We start from the raw sequence: 27,861 nt of genomic DNA on the forward strand, positions 1-27,861 counted from the left end.
TTTAGCACAATTTAGCACTAACTCTCTTTCCCGAAGAAACGACACAGAGTGATCGTTTGATCGTTCTTTTGCTTGGTTTTTTTTTTAAGGTTCAATTTTAAGTGCTTTTTTAACTACCTAAAACAGTGACAAAAAATAATACGTAGCCAACTGTGCGAATTTACGAAATCGGGGGTACAATAGCCGTTTCGGGAGGAAACCAAAATAAACGTTAACCGTGGCACACGCGTCTGTTGGGGATCGTTAAAATTGCTTCCAGTTGAGCTTGCGCTGAGGGCAGTTGTTAAATTGCTAGAGAAACTGTCAAAATCGCACTCATCTGATAGGTTGGACGTTCGTTACTTTTTTTCCCTGTCTTAGTTGGTTTCGCTGGCGTAAATAGAAAGAATCGAAGAACTGCTGGTCGTTTAAGTCTGGAAGCCGTATTTCATTTTTTTCCCTTTACGCACCGAAGCACATTCAGCCATGCGTGAACCATGGCTTCTCTTCATGATGGTTTCTTTGACTATCTCACTCTCACTCTTACTTTGCTCTCTTCCTAGATGGGTTCACTTAATAAACACGAGTAAATTCATTTTTAATGTTGCCATGCGTGTTGCATATGACAAAAAAAGTTGGTAGAGGGGATGGCGTCACGCACAACTTAAGCCAGTTCAGATGAACATGCGTACGGCTGCAGTGAGTAAAAAAGTGGAAGGGATATGGTTCATGTTTAACTTAAGCCAGCTAGAATGAACCAAACAATTCTCCCACCACTGTTATTGATGATACGGGAAATGCGACGCAACACAATAAAGAGTGAGAGAACGTTGCATCTTCCCTTCCCTATTATTTTTATTTTTTTGAAGGTATTCATTCGGAATACCTTCGATGAATTCTCATATTCATATTGAGAAAAAAATGTACGATAAAATGTGCGATGCATATTTAGGCACCTAAAAACAACAAAATGTTTAGATAAATTAAATGGTAGATAAATAAACTTATAAATTGTATGTCTTCAAACAGAGTGTTGTCAAAAATTTAAAGTAACTTATTGTCCTATCAACCTGCAAATATTAATTTGTTAAAAATAAAAAAAATAGTTTAAAAAAACGAACCAACAAATAATTAAAAAAAAAATAAAACAACTCCAATAATTAAGTTTGAATTCCCAATAACAACCTGCCACAAACTAGACAAAACCATGCGCAAAATGCTAGGAATTTCTTTCAAACCCACCCTTAATGCAATCATCCCTTCCTGCACCCCAAGAATGATCAACCATTTTCTCATTCTCTCATTCTCTTCTCATTCATTCGCTTCTCCCATTCATTCATGCTTCGAAACCGACCTGCGACCGTTTGCCGTGCATCAGTGGCGAGTGTTCATTTCGTATCGAACCGTCAAAGAGACAGGGTGTGCGTCCGTCCGTAGTGCCGACGCGATCAGAACCACCAACAGCCTGTACCATCCACGCCGGCTCGTGTGTTTGTGTATCTTCTTGCGCGATTGCTTCAAAACTGCTCCAAAACCGATTGTGTCTGTCTAGTGTTTGTGTGCGTGCGAGGAAGAATTTCAAGGCCCAGAAGAAAAGTGTTGTACACCCCCGGTTAGGGGTTGGAAAATTTTACGTGAAAATTTCATGTGAAAAAAACGTGTGTGACGAATCGAGTGGAGAAGCAACGAGTAAAAATCGAAGCGCATTCTACGGTTTAACGGCTTTTAACCCTTTCCCCCAGTTTTTTTGTGTGCTCGTAACAACAAAAAAGAAAAACGCGTAGCACACATACAGGGAGGAAAAAGCGTTACTGTGCATGTGCATATTGTGTACGTATGTAAAAAAGGTTTGCTGTTTTACGTAAGTGCATTATTTCACCGTGGAAGCTTCAGTTGCCGTTGTTGCCAGTGTGGTAGCGGGATAAGGGAAAGAAAAATTAAAAGAGTGAAGCCGAGTTGTGAGCCGTTCCCCGGGTGTTGCTGTGGCTCTCGGGGACGTATTTATTACGTCCGGAAAACGTAAAACCGCAACAGAAAAAAGAGGTGAAAAGAATACGAAAAAAAAGGAAAGGTTTCAAACCCGCCGATTCGAATCGTGTTGGTGCCGTGACCAGGACCGTGTGTTCTTGAAGTGGTCTCTGTGTCTGTGTGTCTGTGTGTGTGTTAATTTTCCACCCCGAGCCCTATATTCGGCGGTGTGGTGTGGTGTATAGAGGGCAGTTCAACGTTCAAATGTCAATATTTGTCAGTGATTGATGCGAGCATCGGTTCGAATAAATCCGTGTGTAAGAATCAGTGCATTCCGCGCGGTTTGCAGTATGACGTCCGGGCGGAAGATGGCGTCGTCGTCCTCGACTGTACACAGTGCGATCAGTCTGGTGCGATGATGATAATTGCGAAGTAAGTGTCCGAACTAACTAGCCCGCTGCTCGATGATCGATCGGCACCGAGTGTCGTTGTGTTGTGTCGTCTTCGATCATCTCGCTACAAGAAGCGAGTGCTGATAAGCAAACGTGTTGATTCATGGCGCATAGCCCCGCACATCCGTGTGCGAGACATTTAGAAGTCTTTCGGTGTTTCACTTCGTTTGCCAAACGATTAATCACCTTGCCCTCAGTGAATCACCTGTTTGTACAGTGATATGAGTGTGGAGGAACGATTTTTTTTTAAAACATCCGGAGCACTAAATTTGGTCCACCGATTTCCAACCCATTTCGTCACTCACCCGCTGTAAAGAGAAAACACCGCACACAACAACAAAACAACCGGGCCTTGGAAAACAATCAAGTTGGTGTGCTATAAAATGGCACAATAGCGTGGCCACCATCACTGCATGCTTTTACGGCGATAACGAGTTGACCCAGAGACATGAAGCACGGGAGTTCCGGACCGCGCATTGCTGCAAACCTGGTGCCTGGTGGTGGTTTTTTTAAATAGCTTTTATTTGGTTCGTTTATTTCGGGCTCCCCACCCCGCTCGAACGAGATAAAAGTCCCGCAGTTTATGATGATCCCCGGGAACGTTTTCCACACGGGTCTGGAGTGTTTTCAATGCTATACACTCTCCAACTGTGCAGTTGTGTTCTTTATAGTGTGTGCGTGTCTATCGTGTTGGTGTGTACATAAAGCGCCATTTGTGGAATGTGGAGGAAGTCTCAATTGATGGTTTTTTCCCTTCGTTTTGTTGGACCAGAGAAGCATCCAAATATAAGTGCACGGTTCTTTCGTTTTTGTTTGGGAACTTGAACGAACCTCAAACCACAACTCGCGGTCAGAACCCCTTTCCCTATTTCCCAGCCGGTTTGTAGGGTTGAAGTGAACCCGGCCACTCTGCCCATATGCATGGGATGCGTTGCGTTGTGGATATATGATTCATAGGAAAATTAGACTCATCACGCACTCGCTCTTGTTCTGTTGAAGGTGGTTTATGCTATTCCCCCCGGGTTCTTCGCGTTTCAATTCTTCTCAAAAACTAAAATAACGACCAGGCAACAGTTGGCCCATTCCTGAAACGCTTGGTTTTTTTGGCTGCCCTTTTTCCTTCGGGCAGAAACATGTCTTGGCGCACGGATGCCTGCTTGTGTGTGATGTGAAATTTATGGAAATCGTGATTGAAATTCGTTCCCCATCTTTTTCTTCAGTGCGTACTGGCGCTCTGATGCTGGTGAGAGGGTTTAATGTCACCATAAATTCCAGCCAATCATTACCATTACCAACCCCGTGCGCTGTTCTTCTCTCTTTTTCTCTATGTGTCAAAGAGGTTAATAATATTTATTACAAAACCGATCTACGCGCAGAGGAGATTCTGGAGGTTCGTCGCTTACAGGAGGGAGTAGGAATCGCGCACGCACAAACGCTAATTTGTGATCATTTTTTCTGACCATGAGGTGGTCAGCTGTCGGCACATAAATTCTTTTCCTCACGGTGCAGGATGTCACCAGACGGTGTTTTTTTTTTGGATTATTAAAAATAGACCTCTGGGAATTTCGTTGGTGTTTTTTGTCCAACAACTCGGTCGGTTAAGACGGCAAAAAACAAAACAGAACACAAGGCACGCACACTGTCGTCACCGGTGTCATTCCGCTTGAAGGTTGACAGATTTCGTAGTGAAACGTCCTCCTTATTCCACACGAGCTGGCGAGGTAGCAACAACTCCGCGTCCAAAAAAACAACAACTCCACCCGAAAACCCCGCCGTGAGGGGTGGGTTAATTAATTCTAGACACGGCAAAACATCAACATCGACACCGCATGGGATCATCGCGGGGTCGGTACGTCCGCGTTTTTCGTCGATAAATCGGCCCATCACTCATACGCATACGTAAAACGGCGGCATGGAACAAATGGTTCCCATCGCGAGTGTTCAGTGATCAGATTTGACAGCAACCATTAGAAGTGCGTTTTTACGATCAGAGTGGCCCGTACCGATCGCCCGTTGCAATCGCTCAAATCTCTTGCGCCTGTCTATGTGGTAAATATTTACACGATCTTCGATCTTCCATCGAACGATGCGCTGCTGCTGCTGCTGCATCTGCAGCATTATTATCCGTTTGCATGCGGCACACGATGCACCATATGGCGGTTGCGTGGCTTCTGTTTTCAAGAAATGCCTAAGTAGCCGGTAAGATGGTATTTCTTCGAAAGTGATCTAAATCATACACTTCCGCTCCTTAAGACGGTGTCGGGTAACGGAACGAATTTTTGGGTGGATGTCAAGTGGCAACTGTAAACGGTCCTATTAAAGACGTTTTGTAAGAAAACCGAAACCATTACACAAATTTGTTGTCTTGTAATGTTGTTTCCTTTCTTTTTTTTCCTTTCTACTGAGAGATCCGTGACTTTTACGGATGATCTAGTGCCTTACTTCTACGAACGATAATGTATGTTCCTACATGACATCACTTCCTGCGCTTATTGTTGGAAAATTCATGGATCGTACTTTGATCTCCGCATCCAATCGTATGTGTGATCTTTGCCATGATCTTGTGTTAGTTTGCGAATACAACAAAAAATGGCACCTTTTTTTCGATACCTCACCTAGATGAAGTCCTTCCCGGAATGGGATCTACCGCATTCTACGAGATCATAAAACCCAAACCGAAAGCCTCCAATAAAAACCTAATAGTCCGAACCCGACCAAAACTGACCGTTGGAAAAAACGAGATCCTGTTTGTGTTGTGCCCACCCAGTGTTTGTTTAACCTACGGCAGATTGGTCGCTTTCGATGACGAGGGATCGATCGGTAAAGTGATTTTATTGTGCAAAGCAAACACACCAAAAAAAAGTCGCCGAAAATGCTCCAGCTGGCGAGATAAATCAATCTCGTACAAACTCTCGCTCTTGTCGAAAATACCAGCCAGTAGCCGTGTTACTTCAATTTGGATGAGTTTTTGAACGTTCGGCATCAGAAAGATGGAAGCACTGTTTTTACCCTTCGGTGTTCGATTTCACACCATTCCGTTCGTTGCAGCTGTCAAGTTGCGTGCGAAATGATTTAATGAAATAAAGGAGAGAAAAAAACCGTTCTCTCTTCCGTCACAGACATACCGAACCGATCTGGAAACCTAACCTCATCAAAACTTTGGAAAGATCACGATCGAGCAGAACGGAAGCCGGTGAGAGATTGTAAATTGAGCGAAAAGTGTACGCAAGATCGACGATCGCTTCATGTTGATGATTCGCGAGCAGATCTTCCGTGAGCCTAAGGAGGCTAAGGAGCAATAATGAACGAAGATCTTCGCATTACACCGCCATACGCAGCTCCAAATATTTACCTACAACATTTCAACTCGCATTTTCCATGTTTGGAGCGAATAGTTTCGTTGCCTTTCGGCTCGGCATGAAACATTATCCTTCTGGATTGCGTCTTTTTTTTTGTTGTGTTCTTCCAATTTCCGAGCTTGTAGTGGCGGTACGGAGACTGCCGGAGGGCGCTCCCGATTGCCCGAAAACGGCACGGATTTAATTTGTAGACGGACTGAAGCTGGCGTCATTTAATACCACATTTTATGCGTCGCGGCATTCTGACGAGCCGGCTTAGTCCGGTGCCAACTTCCAGGCTTTTGCGGTCTGGTTTGGTGCGCTCTAGTGTGATGGTTGTGTGCAAGAAACGGAGTGGATTGGATTTCATCAAGGTTTTCCTGTGCTTCCTTGCACGTATACGCTCCACAATATGGTGGTTCATCACCATTTTCGTTTCCAGCTTCACATCAGAAGCTGTACCATGTAGAATGTGTGCTGATGCTGGTGCTTGCCCGTTTCGGGATGGAATAATTCGGGTTCGTTGTCGAAACCTTCGAGCGAAGAAGGAAACGAACAACGAGGAAAGAAAAAGCATACAGAGGTCCGTCTCTCTAGCCGTCGTCTTCCCACGCAATGGTTTTCTTATTGCGCTTGAGAGAAGTTTCTTCCCCTTTGTGCGGAAGGTTCGAAATCAAAGAAGAAAAATATATTTGTACGGATCTAAAACCATACAGAAAGGCACGGCAAGACACGAACGCTTTAGAAATGTGTTGTTTTAGACGTTCTGCTTTCGTGCTTATCTTCCATTCCTTTTTTTTTCTTCTCTTCCGGAATGTACCAGGTTTTTGTTGGAGTAACTCCGATAACTCACCACCATTACAGGCGGCCCACACCGGCTCTGACTCACACGCGGTCGATCGAGTATCAAACAATCGAACGAAGCGTCTCTATTAGCGGTGGTGCTTTATGTTGGTTGGAATCTTACCAAGTTGTGAGTAGAAGTTGTGAGTATGGAGGAGTCTAAGAGGGAGCGATAATTATTGATAGAATGTGGTCATAAAAATAAAACCCACGACCATCTAGAATGACACATTCCGATGTATAATCGGTACTCTTTGGTCACTAAAACGAATGTCGCCGCTTAAGTGCTTTCTCGGGACTTCATCTTTAATAGGATAATTTCATAATCTGTTGGTCCCATTTTTCTATTTCCAATTCTTGTGAGAAATGCTTTCGCTAAGGATGCGGAGAGAAATGGTTTTCACGCTTCAAAAATAAAAAAGGGAGCAACAAATGCAGTTATTAAACGCGAAGATAAATAATTACCCGTCGGGATAGAATAACCCCGTTTGGGTTCTACCGGAGGCATATACGTAGAGGTCCTTTTTCGTTCGCTCTAGAGTCTAGACCACTCCTCGCTTGCAGGTAGGATTGGTTTCGATCGTAATTAAACAATTCATTCTCAAGCTGCTGCTACTTCGACGATCGCCTTTCATTCTACGATAAATCATCTGATCCCATTTCTATCATTCCACCCAAGAGCGTTTAGGGCGAGGTATTAGGAATGAACACATTTTCGTATCGTCGTCCCGTCAGGCACTGAAATTTGAACCTCTTCACTCCGGTTGAGAAGTATTGTTTACGATCGGATGGTGCGAGAAGGCGATTCGATTCATTAATATACCCCAAAACATATACAACTTCGCCTTCATCCTCGGGTTATTTCTGTCTTGTTTTAGTTTTTCCCCCGGTGGATAGATAATTTATTAACACTATACAGCTCAAAACGAGCTCACCCTGGCTACTCTTGTCTGGAGAATAGTGTTGAGAAGTTATGTTTTTGAATGCCTCCATTAAGGAATTTGAATCGGTTGTACGAAAACTAGTTTTTTTAGCTTCAATAAATTCTTCAAAATGGAATTTAATTTACTTGATGTACCTTTTTGTGCTTCCCTTACCTTCTACTTCGCCAGGTCCCCGGGGATTAAATGATCTCGGGTTTTTGTGTTTTCATAAAAGACAAGTTTGTTTTTCCAACGGGATAATCGTCTCTTTTTTGGTTAGGTATTTCCACAGTGCCAAAAACTAATAATCCCTGTTGGCGTCGTCTCCTCCCATTCGATTACCAGGCAATGTTGTCACTCGCACTGTTTCTCACGTGCTCGCTTTTGTTTGTAATAACTTTCCACAAAAACATATTTTGACACAAAACCTTTCGGCCCAGAAGGGTGCCATGTTTTGCCATACCAGAGACACGGCAAAATGTCACCCCTCCTTTCCAATATCCTTTTTGGCAGTTTGCAATTTAGCTCACTGCTCTGTGATGAAAAGGTGTGACACATTCCATCGGTCCGAACCTTTGCATTGATGGATGTTTGTGAGTATTTTTGTTTTCAAAACAGAAACCATACGCATAAGATGGTTCAACACAAACAGAAGAATAACTTTTACCTTTTGCTTTTCCAGCCAACGGTCCAACATCAGCAAAAGGAAAATAAAACGTTTTCATTCATCGTACTTCTGTTGTTTTGGTGCTTTTTGGAACGGAACAGAACGTTTAAGGGTTACACACGAAAAATGTTACAACACGCACAGAAATCTCCGTCGAAAGTTTTGGGGTTAGGATTTATGGGACACAATCAAAAAGAGGCATAACAGTAACCAGCGTACCATTTTATTAATGTTCTGCTAGTTTCCTGACTGCTTTTATGACTTTCTTTGCTGGGCGTTTTTCATTATCGTTTGTCTTCTTGCTTTTGAACCAAGGGGGAGGATTTGTTTGGCGAAAAACACGCAAAAGCAGACAATCGTTTCATCTGTCTGTAAGTTTTGTTTTCCTTGCGTCTAGGGATGAATTGATGATTTGGAAAACATGGTTTTGTTTGTCTGTAAATGTTAAGTTAAAAATTATAAAACAACCCAAAAGCAAACGATGCAGTTTTTCGGTTGCATGGCAAGAATTCAGGTAAACAAAGTGAATGCAGACGTTTTTCCAAAAGGTCTGTTCGCATCAATCGACCCGAGCAGGCGGGATGTTTCCAATTTCGGATACCTTTCCAGGTCAAATCCGGTGTTGCTTTTGGGTTCCTTGCGGGACTCGGGTCCCTTTTTTTCCTCAATTGGTGGTCAATCGGCGAGAAAGGTTTTTGGGAACTGTTTCCGTGAATCATAATCACGAAACACGATCTCCACTCTATGAAGCTGATGATGATGATGTTTGTTGTGGATAAGATATGTTTGTGCGTAGATTCTTCCAGGAATGAACGCTTTCTTCCTTTGTTGGGCGGATGAAATAAAGCAAGATGAAAACAAGAATAGAAATATCTAACTCATCGGGATCTGTTTTCTTTTTTCTTGAGCCTGAATGTGATTTCGGTGGAATATTGTACGAAACACTAGCCGAAATATCATCTTTATCATTACGTTTAAACAAAACCACCCAACCGTAGCAAAATAGAATGGTTGTGTGCAACTAATTCATTCTCCAAAATTGGATCAATTTCAAGATTTAATTTCAAATTTCTGTTCGAAAATGATGTTCTTTCGTTACGGAATGATGACATGCTGCAAAAACCGCACTCTTATGACACACCCTTACACTTGAGTACGATCATTATAGTCGCTATCGTACGTTTGCATTAGATCGGAGCGGAAAAAAGGAATGCCTCAAGGTAATATCACATTCTAGAGACGAAATATTCACACATAGCAGAGGCTGTGGCTGCGGTTTTTTTTAATTCACCGCAGAAGGAAGAATGAAGAGGGAGGCGGTTATGTATTAAATTTTCCTTAACGGCCTTGTATTTCCATTGAGAACAGAACAATAAAAAATCAGCCGCCTGCAACACCGCAAAGCAGGAAAGCACGGCGAATATTGAATTTCGGTACCGTGAATCTTCCACTGCACTGGGCGCGTTATATTAGCAATTCAAAAGTACAGCTGCTTGTGTGGGAGGGAAAATCCGTTACCATCCGTTAGGAAAACTGTTTTCCGTGGCGGCTTACCTACCGCCTGGTGATGCAAAGCCGAAAGTGTGCGATTGTGCGAATATTATTGAGGAGGCAAATATTTCACTTCCCTTCGCTTTCTGAGGGGTTTCGTGTTCGTGAGCACGATCATGATAATCGATCTGCTGACGTGTGTGCGTAATGGATGCGTTGAATATTATGTACACGTCAGCAGTAAAAGGATGCATCATTAGGGGTGGTTTAAATTCCGTTCCTTCTGCGTGTTTTTTTTGGTTTAATCGATTCAATACCCAACTAAATGCGGAAAATTGCTATTCTGCGGCTTATTGGCATTGGAAGAAAAATAAAAATACTGAACTCACTCATAATATATAATGGCAATTTGGTCCCACCAAGCTTAATTTTTAGATTAAATTTTGTACATGTTTCTCAACATGTAGAAAATTCTTAAATCTTTTTAGCAGAATGTAATAACTAACCACAACGCTATTTTCTTCTTCTCTTTTACTTGCAGTGATCGAAACAGTGATTTCAATGTGTCGGAAACCTCCACTGCATCTAGTGACGTACTTCAACTTTCGTGTGTGGTTTAGAGTTTCTATTCTTCCGTTCGTAATCGTATGGGGTTCGACATCACCCCACCGAAAAACCCAAAGAAAAAGCGTTTAGAAAGCAAATTCGTCTCAAACTCCTCCAATAACATAAAACGGAGCAAGGAGTTGAAATCGTAAAAAAAAATCAAATAATAGTGTTTTTAGTACAAGTGTGATAGAATTAGCAACAAAAAAATGTGCTGCCCAACCAAAGTACTGTTCGGGATCGTTGGCTTCCTGTCGGCGGTCGCCGCTGCCGCCCACTGGGACCATGCGGTCGATCTAGACGAGAACTATCGGCTGCTGTGGAGCATCAGCCAGCAGGACATCACGTTCGAGGTGCAGGCCCGGACGCAGGGTTACGTCGGGCTCGGATTCTCCACCGACGGTACCATCTACGGTGCGGATGTTGTCATCGGGTGGGTCGAGAATGGGCAGGTTCACTTCCAGGTAAGACATTTCTCGTGCATCTCGATTTCGATTTCGCCTACACGAATTTGTTTTTCGGGGTTTTTTCTTTTGTTTGGCCAGCAGATGAAACGGGGTGCGGCTTTCTTAGACTTTTTCTCTTCTTTTTCTTCTCTCACTATGGATCTTTCGACTTAATCTATGTTCGTTGAGCGTGCGTGATCGTTTGTTTGATGATCAAAGTTCAATCATGCGTTAAAGTCTTTTGTTCCCGATCGATCGTGCGGCCCTGAATGCTCCGATGACGGATGTCTCTTCGCCTTCGTTCGTTTGCTCGACGATCATCTCGGCCTAATAGTGGATCATCAGATTATTTGCCAATGATACGGGAACTCATAAATCATACAAATGAGCTATTGGCAGCTTCGGTCTCCATGAAAGCCTTAATATAGGAGTGGGTTTGAGAACAAAAAAAATCCAGACTCGTCTTTCGTTTGTTTGTTTGATCAAAAAAACAAACAAAATGGGTTTTGCTGCCACATCATATCTTGGCTGCACGATCGTAGCAAGACGGAATGAGGACCAAAGTTAATAAGCAAAGTTTCGGGCACAAGTCCCCCCATAGCGGATCGGCCATTTTCCCAGTCCGCTGAAAACAGAATGAATGCATTCATAAAATCTTATGATTCTATTATGCTGCCTCAGTCTCGACGCTGTTTTGCCTACGCGTCCTCACCGGCCTGCTGCCCGCTTCCTGGCTGTTTATAATTTAATTAATGTTATTAATGAGTGACGATAAATTTTCCCACTTTTCTTACCGCGAACAGGCGCGGTGAAGTGGTTTCGTTTTGAATGTGGCGTTTTTGGACTTCTTCTCTTTCGCTCGGGTGGTAATAGCTTCCACGACACGAGGATAATTCTTCCTTGTGATCTTTCGTTTGAACTTGTTTTGTGGTGATACTAGTTTGTGTTTTGTTTGTGCTGTGCCCGTTGTGGACTTTTCACCCCTGCGTAGTGAAAAGAAATTCAGCGCGATGCGATCATGGTTCACTGATAAGTGAAATACTCGCCCCATTCCCTTGGTTGGAATTCAATCCAAGCAAGAAAAAATGTGAAAAAAAGAATTATAATATGTAGCAGGAAGGAAGCAAAACGAGAAATAAAAAACACTATGCATCCAACGGTCGTGGTATAAGGTTTTTTTTTGTGTGTGTTTGTGTTTGGCCTTTTGTGCTTCATCAGCAGCATCTTTAAGGCGATAAGCATCAGCGCTATGTTGCTCCACGGCCGGGAATCATAATTAGTGGGTGGTAAGCGTCAGGAAACTGGAAAAAGCAAGATGAGGAAAGGTTGATGAACAACTGACAAACACACTCACATTCACGCGCCCATGCACAACGGAAATGTGTGTCCGGCTGGGGATCCGTATAGTTTCGTTAGAAGATCAGGAAAAAAATGTATCAGATAAGATATTGCTGATTGAGAGCATTTTTGAGACTAAAAATAAATAAAAACCCCTGTTCTCGTTGATGACATCAGCAAAACAAATTGTTTCGTCATCTTTACACTGCTTAAATTTAATTTCTTTTCCCATCTTGTGCTAATTGAAATTCAGAATAAATGTACAAATAATATGTCAAGTCCTTGATTTGATAATTGTACAACAACTTCATTTTTAAATAGTTATTTATATAGAATAATTGTCTTTCATTATTGTTTTTTTGTTTGATGTGTGTTGCTGTTTATTTGTGCTTCTGCTAATTACAGTGGTCAAAAGAAAACCTCCCCCTTGTATTCAGAATGAAGTGCAAACTGTTGGACGCCATTGCGTTTTCTCGCTCTGAAGCTTAATTCTCCTCAGGAAAACAAAAAAAACACATTCCTTTGCGGGTGGTTACGTTGATGGTTAAAGCTGCTTATGCACAAGAAAGAAGAAAAAAAGCAAATACACTCAAACGTACGCATTGGAAGCATAAGTCGGAATGTTGGTTATGCAAATTCGGTTACTTATCACAGCTCCGAAGTGTTGGTAAAAGAAAAGTATGTGAGAAAAAAAACGATTGAGTTCCTTCGTCCAAAAATGGCTTCCTACTCTTCGTGCTCAAGCAGAAAGAAAAGTTTGTTGCCTTTTCTTTCCCTTCCCTAGCATAAGAATGGGCGTGGAAAACTGGCCAGTGGGTTCGTATTTTTGGGACGAAAGAACACATAAACGCGTATGCTTTTCCTTGGCGAAGAGAGAGGGAAAAAAAGAAGTTTTCGCTGTATAAATTACCGTCCATCACACCTTGGAACTGGTGTGGTGTTTTTCTTTTGGGTACGTAGGTTTAGAAAACTTTTACCGCCCCCCTGTCGCTGTGTAAGTGTGGCTCGTTAGTGTGATGATTTAAATGGCGGAATTTAGCGGTCTGTTTTGCCGTATCTGGTACAACCCATCGTGCCATCGCGCGTGTTTAACGCCGCATGTGATGGGAACACCCTGAAACACCTGAGGAACGTGAGGAGGCGAGAAAAAGGGAACAAACGCTGACGTCAGGAGATGGGCAACAACTGATTGTTTCGTGTGCTTGAATGATGAAGGTTGAGCTACCATCGCTGGTGGTGTGGTGATTTGAATCAATTTTTGAAGCCATCTTCGGCCTCCATTCCGTTACGGTTGATACCAAGACCCGCTTAGATATAGATAAAGTGTCTTGATTGGTGGCAATCATTTTTGGAGCACGGTTTGTGCACCCCCCATCGTGCGTGCAGTTGTGGACGAAAAAAAAAACAACCGTTTCGAAATATCGAACCGACTAAACACAACATCGCCGGACATCATTCGTACAGCTTCATGCCCAGCATGTGGAGAGTTCGGCATCTCGAGAACTCGTTCGATGAAAACCCCTTTTTTTTGGGTTGCTTCCTTCTTACCCATCATGGCTAGAGGACTGGACGTGAAGATCCCCGATCGAGGGACATAAAAATGATATCATATTAGTGAAGAAGCAGAGCGCTAGTGGTATTTCGGTTTTATGTTTGTCTGCTATCCCGTTGCTTGAGGGCGAGTCGACAAATGCCGAATGTGGTTTCGGTTCTATGAAGCGTTTGAGAGAGATGTAGCAGGGGTTGAGCAATTTCTTACCCACTCTTGCTATGTGATCTTCATCTTCGTTACTTTGAAGATGAGTTGGTCTAGTTAAGTGTTTGTGTGTGTGTTTTTTTTAAAAGAAGGTAAGGTTTTTGGGGACTAGCCCATATGCGTAAGTTATGACGATGTAATTGAAGATGAAGGGAGTATCAGTTGAGTTGATTAAAATCAATTTGTTTTGATTTGAGACCCATGCGGAGGGTCGTGTGGCGGGTAAGCGTATCTCTTTTTTTTTGGGGGAGCAAGCAGTGTTCTTCACATCCCAAAATGGGAACGAATTTCTTCAATTTACATTCAACCCTGAAACGCTTGATTAATGTGCTTCAATCTAGAAGCAGTGCGGTGTAACCGACCCAAACACAGACACAATTCAACGAAATGCTTGTGCTCGTTTGCACGAATGAAGTGTTCCCATCTGGTGTAGTGCAATGTTTGCGAGGTAATCCTTCAAAAGCACGGTAGCAGATCCTGGGCTGGTTGAGGATGACGCCAACCAGAGACTAGAAAAGACCGATGGGGAGCCATTTGTATTGTCCCGGTTGCTCACGTTCGGTACTATTGCATCTTCCATTGCACCTGCGGGCGCTGAAGCTGGGTATTCGCTGCAGTGGACACCACATCTCATCTCCGTTTGAAAGACTCAGTTTCTGGAGAACAAGCTAGAGTACGAGGTGAAATTAATATGAGCAGATTTTCGCTTCGATGTGCTGGGCTACCAGGTCTCTACAAAGCATGGCAAAATTCGGACGAAGCATTCCAGATTAAAAGCAGGCTCCGTTTGATGCAATTGAACGCATCATGGCTCAACGGGTTTCCCGGGGTTTCGGACACAGAAACCCACTACCGGTCATAACAATCACATTACACGATGCCTCCTTTTGGCCACCAGCCGATGAGGGAACATTCCTTTATTTCCTTCTGGACGACACCTGCTTTACACGTTTTAAAAACAATTTAATATCCGCATCCGTACGTCTAGCAGCAAACATGGTGTGGTGTTTGGACGTTTGGATAAACAAATCTTTTTTTTTTTCTCTTGTGCCGAGCTGTGCGTGCCTTCCTTCCCATTGTGTCTGGGGGTAGTTGGGTATGTCTGGAACGTTTTTGGGAGAGGAAAACCACAACCCACCCCGGGGGTCTAGTAGGAAACGGTGCGGGTCTGGATGCTTTCCGGCATTTCGCTTTATCATCTGGATATTTTCGAGTCTCCCTTAGACGCTGGGCTGTGTTGCTTTAAGCAGCTGCGTCCTTTTTTGGGAACACGCAGTAGACGTGTCTAAAGAGCAGGGTAAAGAGATGGGATTGAGCATAGGTAGGGATCCTACAACCAAGTCAACGAGACAAACGATGAGAACGATCGTGTAGTTAGGTAGTACCTTACGGCTATTCGCTTCCCGGCTGATAAATGTAATATGCAAATGCAAGACTCCTTTCGACACGGGCTAGTGAAGTGTTCATTTTTGTGTGTGTGTGGTGTGGTATGGTTGATGCAAGGGAATCAACTCTTTCCGGTACGATGAGCTGCGCTTGTGGATGCGTTAAAATGTCCACATCTTCATGATGCCATTATCCCGGAATATGGATGTCAACTTTCATGAGACCATCGTGTCCCCCGGGAAGGTATGGGATGGGAAATTGACGAGTGCAAAAAAGGTGATTGACGCCAGATATTGGACAATTCCAAGCGATACGTGCTTAGCTTGACCGCTCTGCAAGCCACAAAGTTCCCAGGGGCTAAATCAGCTGAATGTCCAATTTTTCCTTTTGCTCTGTATTGAGGAGCGTTACGTGCACTCTTTTCTAATGGCCATTGAGTCTGGTTTCTAACGTCGTTAGTTCCCAGACATTGGTTGGTATGGATATGCGCATAGCCATTATCAGACTTCCAGACTTGAGCCTTAGCCTGTTGCAGCTATGAAACATACGAAAAAGAATGGGTGGACCACGGTCGGTACGCCCACTTCAAAGCTAGAAATTCCTCACCATTCAGCTGCAGCACAACAAAAGCGCATAAACGCATAAACGTCACAATGTTTGGCTGGGATGAGCGGATCCGGCAAAGGTTTGGCAAACAGTTTTTATTTGGCTTGTTCATTCCTTGGTAAAGAATACTCATTTCCCAATGATAGAGATTTATGATTTGCTTACCTTTCCGCCATTACCACCATTTCCGGCGGTTTACGTTACGGAGTTTTTGCAGAATTGCAGAAGGATCCCTTCTTTTCTGGGATCGCATTCCGGGATCTTTTCATGGGTTGAAGTTTTGCAAACGTCCGTAAAACTTTGCCCGAAAAGAAAAAAACCAGTAAAAACTGCTTCATGTTTCCCTTTGGCAGGGGGCGGATAAAGCAGAAATGGATGATAAGTTTCGTCGCACCAGGACAAACGCACATATTCGGTTTGCTTTTATGCACGGGCCACAAAAAACAGCCGAAAAGGTTAGCAGAAGAACGCAGTGAAGACACTGTAAACGAAGGACGCACTCTCTAAACATTAATTGGTAGGAGGAACTCAACTTTCGGATTTTGAGTTTTTCGTTCAATTTTTTGTTTCTTCTCATATTTTGCTTTTATGCTCCGTTTCGAGCTTTTCGGTTTTGAAGTTCTTCGGAAATTCCAATTTCCTTGCCCGACTTTACGGGCCAGACTTTTATTGCCGCGGTTCACAAAAACCCGGGCCCGACAAACACAAGCGCAACAGCGCAGTGACAGGAGAAGGCATCCCCATAATGCAAATTATGGCTTCGGTCACTAACTTGAATGATTTATCACTCCGGTTCCGTTTTGCGAAAAGCATTTTGTGGAAGGAGTTTTTTTTTTGGGTCATGTCCATTAATACCGATCCCTCGCACGCACTCGTGTGGAAGTGAGTAGCTTTCCCGGGGTTTCGGTGTTTCAGTGCTACCGGAATGTGGACGCTCCGATTGGACCCTTAAATTTTGTTTTAATGGACATAAAGTTTTGCTAGAATTGCCGCAAGAACTCGTTCACTCGGAAAGGTATTATGACCCTTCGCACAGGAAAAAAGCCCCTCTTAGTCGCTACGACAACTCAATCAAGGTGTTCTCTACAGTGGACGTACTTTTATCCCGAACGGGGCAGTTTTGATCCGGGATTGACAAACGCACTGTAACGGACGCCAGGTTGAGATCCCAGTGTCCAGATCATCTCAAATGACCCAGAAAAGCTGCGAACATATCGCACCTGGGTTTTTGTACGGTTTTTGGTAAGACGCAACTGTCGGATCGAACTCTGTGAGTGAAGTGTTACTGGATGGCATTAGCATTTAGATTGAGTTGAAGGTTTTGCGAGATGTCACCATCATCATCATGAGCATCCTCATCCCCAAAGGGGAACGATTTTGGGATAGAAATAAAAGAGTACTCTGGAATTCAATTGGTGAAGTCATTTTGAATAGAAATTACTTGGGCAACAAGTTTTCGCAATAGGGCCTGGATCGGCTACCGAGATATTAGAAGCAAGTTATTCGCCGCTCTCCGTAAGCTTAATCCAAGTGCGATGAACCATCAAAGTTTGAACTCTTCATCGTCAATGTTGCGAAGTGAAAAGGGTTTTTTTTGTTGTTGCTATTTTTCTTACGCTTTACCCTCTGGCAAACAGATGAGAAAAGCTGTTTATCGTTCCCTTGAACCGACCGGTTTCTTTCCGACAACTTTGACGAGCTGGTAAAAACTCGCTGACGCGTTGTTATTTTGGCGAGATGAATCTTCCAAAACATAGATCAACCCGGTCCGGTGTGCAGTTTTCACACAAACAAGTGCTAGATTTCGGAAACGTTGAAGCAAACATCTCACAGTTCCATTTCCAATATCGGCGATCCGTAATGAAGTTACAGCATATTGCACTACCCATCTAGGCGGCAATCGGTGGAACCAGCTGGACAATGGCAAGCGAATCTCATCTCCTGGTGTACAAACATATTTTGTCTCTGCTTTGTTTGCAATGAATGTGTAATCACAACATCCCGATCAAGTTTCTCCCCTGATGTTCGTTCTTACTTACCAACAGGGATGGCGACAAACAAAGCAGGGGAAGAACAAAAACCGAAAAAACAAAAACTCCCGATGTGGAGAGTCATAATAATTTGGTTTCACGATGAAAGGGGAGATCAAAACAGACGAAGAACCAAGGAAACACATCATACGAACTTAGCAAGACTTGGGTATGGAGCTGGGCAAACGGGCAAAGTTTTTCTTTGCTGGTGCTACTGCTTTACTGCTTGCCACCAGTTATGAAAAAAGAGGGAGAAAAACTCTGTGTGTGTGTGTGTAGTTAAGCAAGAAAAATAACCTACCAGAAGCTTGCTATTCTGCATTATAAGAACCTTTTTGCCTTGGTTGGCCTCCATGGCACTTGCTTTGGTTCGCTGCTTGATCACATGGTAGTACAAGTGTGTATATATGTGTGTATACGTATGGTCATAATAATCATAACCTTCGTCTGGCAATCGAGTTCGACATCCTGTGCGCCATATGTCGGATAGTGGAGGTATAATATCATCCCGCCCGTTCACATAATGATGATGACGCTGTGTGGCAATGATATGGCTTTGGTTTATCTCCCAGTACGCTCCACTCGTTTTGCTTGCGGTGCAAAGTCAGCACGAATGTTTGAGCTCCCATTTGTAAGACCAATAGCGGGGGGAGAATTTGCCAATAAAGAAAGTGAGTTTCGGTTTTTTTGTTGCTTCTCCTGCGTTGATATGCTATTGTGTATGGTTTACACCAGTAACTTTGGTAGTTTTGTAATTTTTATTAATTAGTACACATTTACCCGCGAATAAGTCGTGGAAAAGTTGAAAGTCTAGACTAGATTGGTAGGATGTAAGGTAATGTGCCTGGCGCCAAGAAAGTTTGTGCCGCGTCATCCAAAGCGCGTACCAACTTTCGCCAGTTCTGGTTGTGGAGTTCGCTACTAGCAAATTGTCCACATTACATTTAATTCACTTTGCATCTTAGCGACCGGAGAGACGTGTTAACCGTGTTCCCTGTACACAATGATTTTTCTTGCTTTTTTTCGTAAATACAGGTTTATAATACTTGTTGCCAGGTTTGTGTGAGAAACTGAGGAAAGGGACCTAAAAAGGGTTGTTCCCATTATAGTGTCCCGCAGGGAGAAGAGAGCCGAAGCGACCTGGCATAAAACTGCGTAAGATGCGTACCTCGTAACAACTGCAACCCCTTGCACTGAGCAATGGCCCTGTTTGTGCTTGACGAGGAGAAGAATAATTGCTTTTAATTAACATTGCTTCTTGCTTCTTACGCGGCGAGTAGGCCACTGGCTCTTTGGTTGGAGGTCTTTTCCCTTCGTTGATGCGTGATCTTGCCGGATACTTTTATTGGCGGTCGGAGACGAAAAAGCTTCAGCAAGATGGGTAAAGGGTGTGTGTGTGTTTGTGTGGTGAAGCGAACACAAATAATCTGAATTTCAGTAAAGCAACGTAACATTAAATTGGAATATTTGTACCGATGGGTTACCGATGTTCCCGGTGCGAACGTAGAATTGAAGATATTGGAGAAGAACCGAACTTTAAAGTGCATTTGTAAGATAGAACAACAGCAGGGAAGTTTTTTTTTTTTAAGAAGCGGTGTACGCGTGAGAACGAGTTATCTTCGTTGGGTGTTGAATCCTTAGAAACATAAGGGACGATCTCGTGTACGATGACTCACGACAGGTGAGGGGGTTAGACTGCTGTGTTGGCGGGACGCTTATCGGGTGACGGTTTTCGGGATTCCTTCAAGATTTACGCTCAATTAACCTGGGCGGTGGCTGTCGTTTGCGATAGGAAAGGAAGGATTTTTCTTTTTCTTCTATTTTTCTTCAGTTTGTTGTCGGTGTCCTTTAAAGAAAATTCCAACGTCTGCGTTTTTGGTATGTTCCTTTGCTTGCCACAATAAGAACGTTCACATTCTTCTTCGAGTGACTTCACCATGCAACGAGACGAGACACTACGAAGATAAGAAGACATTTTGTTTCCTCTAATTTTAAAACATGATTGATTGAACATTCACCATCATCAAGAGTGCATAAGTATATAGGACGTAATGCAAAGACGACGAAAAAAAAACTGTTCCGTCACTGCAGACCATGACGTCCGTCGCAGGAATATTTTTGCAAGTCCGTTTTTCTGCTGACGTAAAACAAACCACCGGAAGCATGCGTGGATACCGGGTGGAGACTTCATAGCTTCGCCCTCCCCCAGTGACTAGACACTTTCCAAAAAACAACCCCGAAACGCACTTTGACACCGATAGTGCCCAAAATCAAATATTCAAACCGGCAATGGCATCCATCATCACCGTGCCGTGGTCAGCGAGAACATCCAATGAAATGGAGCGGAAATTGATTTCAATCAATGGCGATTGTTTTCTTCGTTTGCGTTCCTTGGACGCTATATGTTCGGAACCTTCAAAAACCTACAATCTTCCATCCCCAAGGGGTTTAGTCGGGTAGTGCACCATGAAAAGGCGAATAAAACCCGGAAGTCTAGTCGGATTTTTTTCTTGTTGGTAAAGATTTTCGCCCCAAAAAGATGAGGCCTACATATATCCCCACTCTGGGTCCGGAGATGATTCTTCGCCAGTCCCAAACGGAAGTAAATAAAACTGTGTAGATGAAAAGCAATGAAGAAAGCTTCTTTGGGAACGGTTTGCTTGGCGCAGAGAAATTGATTCCCGAACAAGCGAGAGGAAAGGAAGAAAAAAATAACAACACCCCGGTAGTAATCTACGGTAAGGGAATTAATTTTGCTTTTCTGGGTCACTCCACACCTATAAAATGGGGTGGTGACCCTACAAGACACTTCGTATGCGTTAGGTCGTGCGGTTTTTTTTGTGGGTCTGTAGGTTGTTAGGCATGCGGCGCCGGTGATGCCAGTCTGTAATCAAAAGTTGAATTATTTTCCCTACCTCACAGCCACCCTACCGCCAGTCCTCCAGGGTCCTCACGGGGGTTAAAGGGTTTCTGGAGGTGAGCTTTTTTTTTTGGCGAACTTTCACTCACACTCATGCAGTGGGTTTTGATGATAGGTTACGGCAGGTCGTAACCGCCTCTGAGATAGGTGTATCATGTTGCAATGTGTGGCGATTCTTTTTTTCATTTCCCCACCCCGGCAACGGTCTGTAATTATCGGGTGGAAATGGTTAACTTTGGTGAAACAGCATCTTTTCATCACTCAGCGTATGTGTGTTTTAATTAATCAAAAAATCAACGCAAACAGGGCTTAAAGCCCCATGTTTCCCCGTGTTAGAGTAGGAAGTGAAATTAGCCTACATTCGGTTCACATTTTTGCAACCCCCCCACCCAAGAAAGCCAATTAATCTTGTCCCCAAAGATTTGATAGGGAATGTGTTAGTCACATAAACCGGACTATACGGCCCCAGACGGATCGGTCTAGGTGGATGTCATTTTGAACCTGTTTTCGCTTCTAAGCACAAACTTCCGGGCGAGGTAGAAGAGGCGAGACCGCAAAAGCATAACAGGCACACCGAAGCCCTGCAACGGTGGCGGATGGAAAGAAAAATATTTTATTATCTCTCAGCCGACATCTTGACGACTTGACCCGTCTAAAATGTCTTAGATTTTTCGGGTCTAGGTATCTGGTTTTGTGTAGCACAGGTTGGGTAAGGTTGTCTTTCGCTCTCGCCTGCTTTAAGCCCCCATGCCAATGCGACGTGTGTCGGTCTGCTCAGAACTCTTGTCTTCAAGGAAAGAATGTTGCCCTAGGAGCACAACGAAACGTGCTCCGTCTTCGGCAAGTTAATTACTTTTTAATCCTTGTGATGTTTGTGTGTCGCCAGTAGAACGATAAGCCCTTGGTACACCGTTCCGTACGTGGTTTGTTTCTATTCTGGTTACAGGTTACGGGATGGATCAATGCTTTCAACAACGCATTAGCCGAGTATGAGGTGGGGCGATTTTGTAAACCATCTCGTCAGATTCCTTTCACTCGTCCTATTAATCATGAAACCAAGACGGTAGTCCGAAGGTGTACGAAAATGACATCGTGACATTGCTATACCACGAACTCAAAACGCTAATGAGTCGCTTATAAATAGTGAGCAAATGTAATTCTCACCTTCTGCAAAAAACCCTTATTGCAAAAAACAAAACGAAAGATATATTATCTCCCACGCTACTAACCATCCGTAAAGGTGCCAACTGACCCTTTCTGGAAGTCTGGTTTCTTTCTTGAAAAAACAAAAAAATTAGCACTCCATCCTTAAAGTAGCACAGCATCGGGTTACGGGGTGGGAAAAGGGTTCCACTTCCCTGAAACAAGCGACCGAATAAGGTTGTGCATTAAGGTGTGAAATAATTAACACCATTGGTTCTGCTTTTTTGTTGCTGTGAGTGCGAGTGTTTTGCGACGGTAACTCCGCGGTCCGGTTGGTTTGGTCCAACGACCACCTGTTTTGATGTTCTCTTTTCGTTCACGGGCAAGGGCCTAACATAAACGGTGTCCCCGCGTGATCGGACACTGAGCCCTCTCGTTTTGCTTGATTTTCATAATTTATACCCCAAAACTATGCGAACCGTGGATAGAGGGTTTAATTTATTCACCATGCTTTATTAAGCAATTCCTTACGGCGACGCTTCCTGGCTGGTAATGTAAGAACCCAATACTAATCCTTTTTTTTTCTGTTTCGTTTTTTTCCCACCTCCCCAGGATCGACACTTTAAGCAGAACAGCAACGGAGAGCCACATGTGGACCTTTCGCTCGACTACGTGCTTCTACTCGGGTACGAGAATGCAACCCACACGGTGTTGCGGTTCCGCCGGAAGCTCGATACGTGCGATACGGCACAAGATGTCCCGATTACGGTAAGTACAGTAAAGAAGGCAAGGGAAGAAACATTCCGTACGAAACGGAATTGTTTCAACGTTACTCAATGAATGCAGCCTAGAATTGGGTGAAGGAATTTGCATTAATTTGTCGCTTCTCCAATTTGGACATTGGCGACAGCCCGTTACAAACTTCGAAGGAAGCGATAGATAAAGTCGCTTTAGAAGATGCTTGAAAGCATTTCGAAACACAAAAAAAAAGTATGGAAGACATACCATTGAACATTCCAAGGCGAATGGCTAATTGTTATGCTGGTGTAGTTTTCATAAGTTACCGTGACTACCTCCAGCTTTATGAGGTTGAATTATTCGTCGGTTCGGTGTGCAAATAAGAAATAATAAATCTCATCCAAGAAAACAAATTCTTGTCTGAAACGCGTAGTGTACCCACCCGCTATAAAGAGACACAATGGAAAAAAATCTTTTTTTTCGCTTTTGTTTCAAATCACCCGCCATCGTTGTGTCGTGTACGTGGAGATTCGGATTTTCCCCCTTTTAGTGATGATGATGAATTTATGCAAATGGCAAAAATTGCGCACTGTTATGAATGCAAATTCAAATTATAAAACGCTTAAGGGCCACTCCCGGCCGGCGCGCGTCCATTCGGTGTGATGGATGCATTCAGCATTAAACTTTACTACTGCTGCTGCTGATTCTTTGCGGACTGTTTGAACTTATAATGTTACAGAACCACACACACATACACACCCGACAAACTGGTGTCATTGAAACGCAGTGGCTAGAAGTTGGAAGAATCATAAAATCCTCATCTGCACGTCGCAAACAGAAAAAGAAGATGAACAAATTTCACACACAAAGTAGCAAACCCAACCCAAAATGTCTGAGCACTGTGTGTGGGGGATTTTTTTTTTGTTGAGTGTAGTTCATTGGAGCAGATTTGGGGACCACTTCCACTAGTGACAGGCACATCGGTTCCTATCAAAGAGGATTTAAATAAATTTACATTTGAATAAAGCCGATAATTGAAGCCGCATGTGCCACGGGAAAGCATCTTGTGCGGATGGCTCCACCGGGTTTTGGGAAGAAGGTTTGATGAACTCCGCCTGTCAATGGTAGCAGATGGCGCCTGGTATTTGGGAGCAGTTCATGAAAGCCATGTAACCCGGTGTGCACTTTGATACGAGTTGAAATATTAATCGTTTTTGGGGTTTGTTTTTCTTTCGCTCTTCTCCACAGAATGACACCATCCGTATCATCTACATGTACCATAACAACGAGCCAAGAAATGGTTCCCAAGCGATCGGCACGCTACCCGATCCGACCGAAGCGTTCAAAGATTCTGTACCAATCTTTCTAACGCAGCGCGTCAATCAGGTACCGATCGAGCTGGATTCACGCACGCGAACGATCGAGCTGCGTAACAAAGATGTCCCGATACCGCAGACGGACGATAACTTGCGCTGGTGTACGATGTTTAAGCTGGATCAATTCGTACGGAAACATCACGTGATACGGGTAAGTGTATACACTGAAGGTGATCTTCTTGAGTAGAAATTAATCGGAATTTATGTCTTCTACTTGCAGTATGAACCGGTCATTGAGTCGCGTTCGAACATTCCTCACCTGCGACATATCATACTGTACGAGTGTCAGGGTTCAACACCGGAGCTGGAAATCATGTCGAGAGAGTTCGGCCGATCGTGTATGGAAGCGGAGAAGGAGCTGCTGACGTGCAACTCGATCGTTGCTGCATGGTCCCGAGGTTCGGAGGTAAGTTTCGACACCAATATCTCAAAGTTATTGCAAGTTTACAGGCAAATGCCTACAGAAATACTGAGAAATTGTTAGACAGAAGCTCCATAAAAAACTTCATTTCAACACACCTTTTAACATGTACATTATAAATCTCCTCTTTAACGCACCCAAACTCATTCAAACACACAAAAAAAATCAATCAAACGTGTTAAGCATTTAATAATTGCTCCGCTTGGAAGCGTACAGTGCAACAAAGCGAGACGAGAAGTTGGCGATTGATTGCTCGATCGCTCGCGGGTTTGTTATGCAAGACACTCTCAGGCACCTTCTATTGATTGAAGGACAGATTTGTCTAGAAAGGAGGTGAATCACGCGCTCGAGCATGATGCTGAAGGCGGTTTTGAAGTTGAGAAACAAACGTCGCCGGGTGTTCGGGTGTGCCTTTTTCTTGAGGCTTCCACATCTCTGCACTTCTTTTCTATTCTCCATCCAACATTGTATTTGATGGTTGTTTTTTTTTCTTTCTTTACACCGTTTTCGTCCATTCGCAGGGTTTCACCTATCCGCTTGAGGCTGGTTACCCGCTCGACTCGTACCAGGCCCGGTTCTACATGATGGAAACACACTACACCGGCTTCCAGAGTAATTCGGTCGACTTGACGCCACGCGTAGACAACTCTGGCCTGCGGCTGTACTACACCACCACGCTCCGCAAGCACGATGCAGGCGTCTTATCGGTCGGAATGCAACCGAACTGGCGTCACATCATTCCGCCGGGGCAGGATCGCGTTCTGTCCGAGGGTCACTGTATAGAGGAGTGTACGCAGCGTGCTTTCCCCCGGCCCGGCATCAACATCTTCGCCGTGATGATGCAAACGAATGGTATGGGACGGCAGATACGCTTCCGGCAGGTACGTCATCGCGAGGAATTGACACCGATCGCCCATGACGCGAACGTAGACGCCAACTATCAGGAGTACCGACGGTTGCATGTACCGGTGAAAGCCCTACCCGGCGATCGATTGATCGCGGAGTGTACGTACGACAGTACCGGTCGCAAACAGATCGCACTCGGTGGGTATTCATCGCGCGATGAAACCTGCCTGGTGTTGAGTTTATACTATCCGCGCCAGAAGGAACTTACCTCCTGCCATTCGATACCGAGCCTGCCGACGGTGTTGCGGGCGGTTGGCATTAATGAACTGGCGGCTGGGACGAATCCGATTCGTATCGCCTCACCGCCGGAAATAGCCGGCATGACGCTCGAGGAACGGTTGCTCACCTACGATTGGCGCGTCAACTTCAACGACTTCCAGTACGTCGTGCGCAAGGGTGCGTTTAAGCCACTGTGCTGGAGCGCTCGGAATACGCCCATACCGGTAAGTTTTCAAGAACCACGGGGAACGCATCAGCTCATCTCGCAAACAAACCCGAATGAATAAATTAGAATCTTTTATGCCTGGGGATTCGGGTCCTCGCCTCTGGGGAAATGGTTCGAGTGGTCAAGTAGATCGAACAACTTGACCCCATTTTCGGAGAGTGAAACTAATGAATTTCCAAAAACCTCCCTTTTCACCCAATATCCCAGAGATGCAGATCAATCGCTTACGGTATCAACGTAGTGCTTGTAAAACTTTCCCAACTTTCAATTTTCTTCCCCTGCTCCACCGGAGTCCGGGGTTGGTATCCGGGAAAGGATTATTTATCAGGTTCCAGCTCGGATCTCGTAGGGAGCTTTTTGCGTTTCGGTTGCATACAGTACTTTATAAATCAATTTTATGCAAATATTGAGGTTTCTCTCTGTAGCCCTTTTTACCGCTCGCAGCGTCCTTCCTTTCACAGAAATACCTTCTTCCGGATGAGCTGATGATTGGTCACCTTACACTAACGTGCTTTAACATCTCTTTCTCTGTCTCTCTCTTCTTGTCTACGCTGGTTCCAACAAAACAGGGCACCGATAATGTGGATGCGTACGCACCGAACCTGACGAAAATCTGGCGTCCGATGGCAACGTGCAGCTTCAGTGGCGGTACATCGGCACATGCCGGTAGCGGCAGCAGTGGCGGTAGTTACAGCGTCAATCGGTTCGTTACCGAGCGTGACATCAGTCTGGACCGGCCGCTGGACGATGCGGACGATGACCGGTGGAACGTTATCGAGGGTGCGGCCCGAAGCAAATCCATCCGCAGTTCGGCCCCGTCGGCAAACCTGGCTAGTGGGGTAACGCTGGCGGTGGCTGTTTCGCGGTTAGTGCTGTTTGTGATCTTTCTCAACACGGTCAGGTTACTGTGAGAGGTGTGACCGTGGTTTTGCCCGGGGGCGTAGTGTGAACAAAGTGATAAGCGAATCCAGAAGCTGCCACGGTGGGACGGGGGATGCGGGAGTACGGAGAGGGGAGCGTGTGCGGCACGTGATACTAAGACTGGGTCTACTAGAATTTTGTGGAACGTTAACATTGTACATAGTGTCAAGTTTTAGCAGGTAGGCTAGGTAGATGGTACGTCTTCTCCGCCCAATATGCGCTCCCATCAAGGGTAACACTGTGTACCAGGCTGTAAAGCCTCCAAAAGAATAAAAAAACACAACCATACACACACATACACAGACGTATAAGTTCACTAGTCATTTTAGGGTGCGCACAACAGTACCGCATTGTTGGACGGAGAAGGATGTTGAGTAGTACGTATTTAATTCAGGGATATGTAAATTGTGAATCTAGAGGAAGCAAACAAACGAAGCGCCAGTTGTTTTTTGTGTGAAGTATGTAGAAATCGTGACAATCCGAACGGTCGGATTATGTTGGGTTTTGATTTGCAGCTAGTGCACCTTGTACCAAGAGAATGGAAAACTTTTAGTTCGATACATGTACATATAAAATAGCAAACATATTGTAATAAATTGAAAATAAACTATTCAAAATCGAAATTCATTAAAGAAAAACTTTGCTGCGTCGGAGTTTATATTTTCCAGTACGAAAGAACCGCATTTGTTTGACCACATCTTCTGTGTTTGGTGCTGTTAAATGTTGCCAACTTCCTGCACTAATCCGTACAAAGATTACACACAATACGGTCATAGGACGTAATCGACGCAAGAGGGAAAAGTTATCCGCATCGATAAAATGTACCCCGCCGGAAGGCAGCCGTTTTCGCAAAGGCGAATTCCGTACGCTTTTAATAGTTGGAAGCAACCCTGGGCATGGGCCGACACTGTTTCCTGTCCGAGCGAGGAGTTGCTCAACTCAGTGCTGGACGGAGAAGGCCGGTGGTAAACTTACATCAAACATTCAAATTATTTCCGCAACAAACTTCGGGGCCGAGTTCCCACTGGAAAGAAGTGAAAATAGAGGAACTCTGCAAGACATTGCACTCGGTAAACATGTACTCCGGAAAAAGAGGGAGAACCAACACGGTGCGTACAAGCGAACCGGTACCCAGATTGAGTGGGCTTCGATAAAGGCAACA

General features: G+C 44.2%; 2 protein-coding genes across 7 annotated transcripts in view; one reads left to right on the forward strand and one right to left on the reverse strand.

The window, feature by feature from the left end:
* The window catches only part of LOC125770057 (MOXD1 homolog 2-like), a 503,823-nt gene that overhangs the window by 88,222 nt on the left and 387,740 nt on the right, over nt 1–27,861 (reverse strand). The window lies entirely within an intron of this gene.
* On the forward strand, nt 1,076–27,337 carry LOC125770058 (MOXD1 homolog 2-like). The gene is made up of 7 exons (XM_049439253.1): nt 1,076–2,379; nt 10,203–10,731; nt 22,505–22,660; nt 23,879–24,157; nt 24,227–24,412; nt 24,949–25,776; nt 26,348–27,337. The coding sequence occupies exons 2-7, from the start codon at nt 10,477–10,479 to the stop codon at nt 26,687–26,689; spliced, it is 2,046 nt and encodes a 681-aa protein (XP_049295210.1). The 5' UTR covers nt 1,076–2,379; nt 10,203–10,476; the 3' UTR covers nt 26,690–27,337.

This window comes from Anopheles funestus, chromosome 3RL (assembly GCF_943734845.2).
Source record: "Anopheles funestus chromosome 3RL, idAnoFuneDA-416_04, whole genome shotgun sequence".
In the NCBI taxonomy this organism is placed as follows: Eukaryota; Metazoa; Arthropoda; class Insecta; order Diptera; family Culicidae; genus Anopheles; species Anopheles funestus.

Bases quoted from the DNA above. Each gene is read 5' to 3' on its own strand.
- LOC125770058 (XM_049439253.1), top strand. From the start codon at position 10,477: ATGTGCTGCCCAACCAAAGTACTGTTCGGGATCGTTGGCTTCCTGTCG. The intron at 22,661-23,878 runs GTAAGTACAGTA...TCTTCTCCACAG, and splicing joins CACAAGATGTCCCGATTACG to AATGACACCATCCGTATCAT. The intron at 24,158-24,226 runs GTAAGTGTATAC...TTCTACTTGCAG, and splicing joins GGAAACATCACGTGATACGG to TATGAACCGGTCATTGAGTC.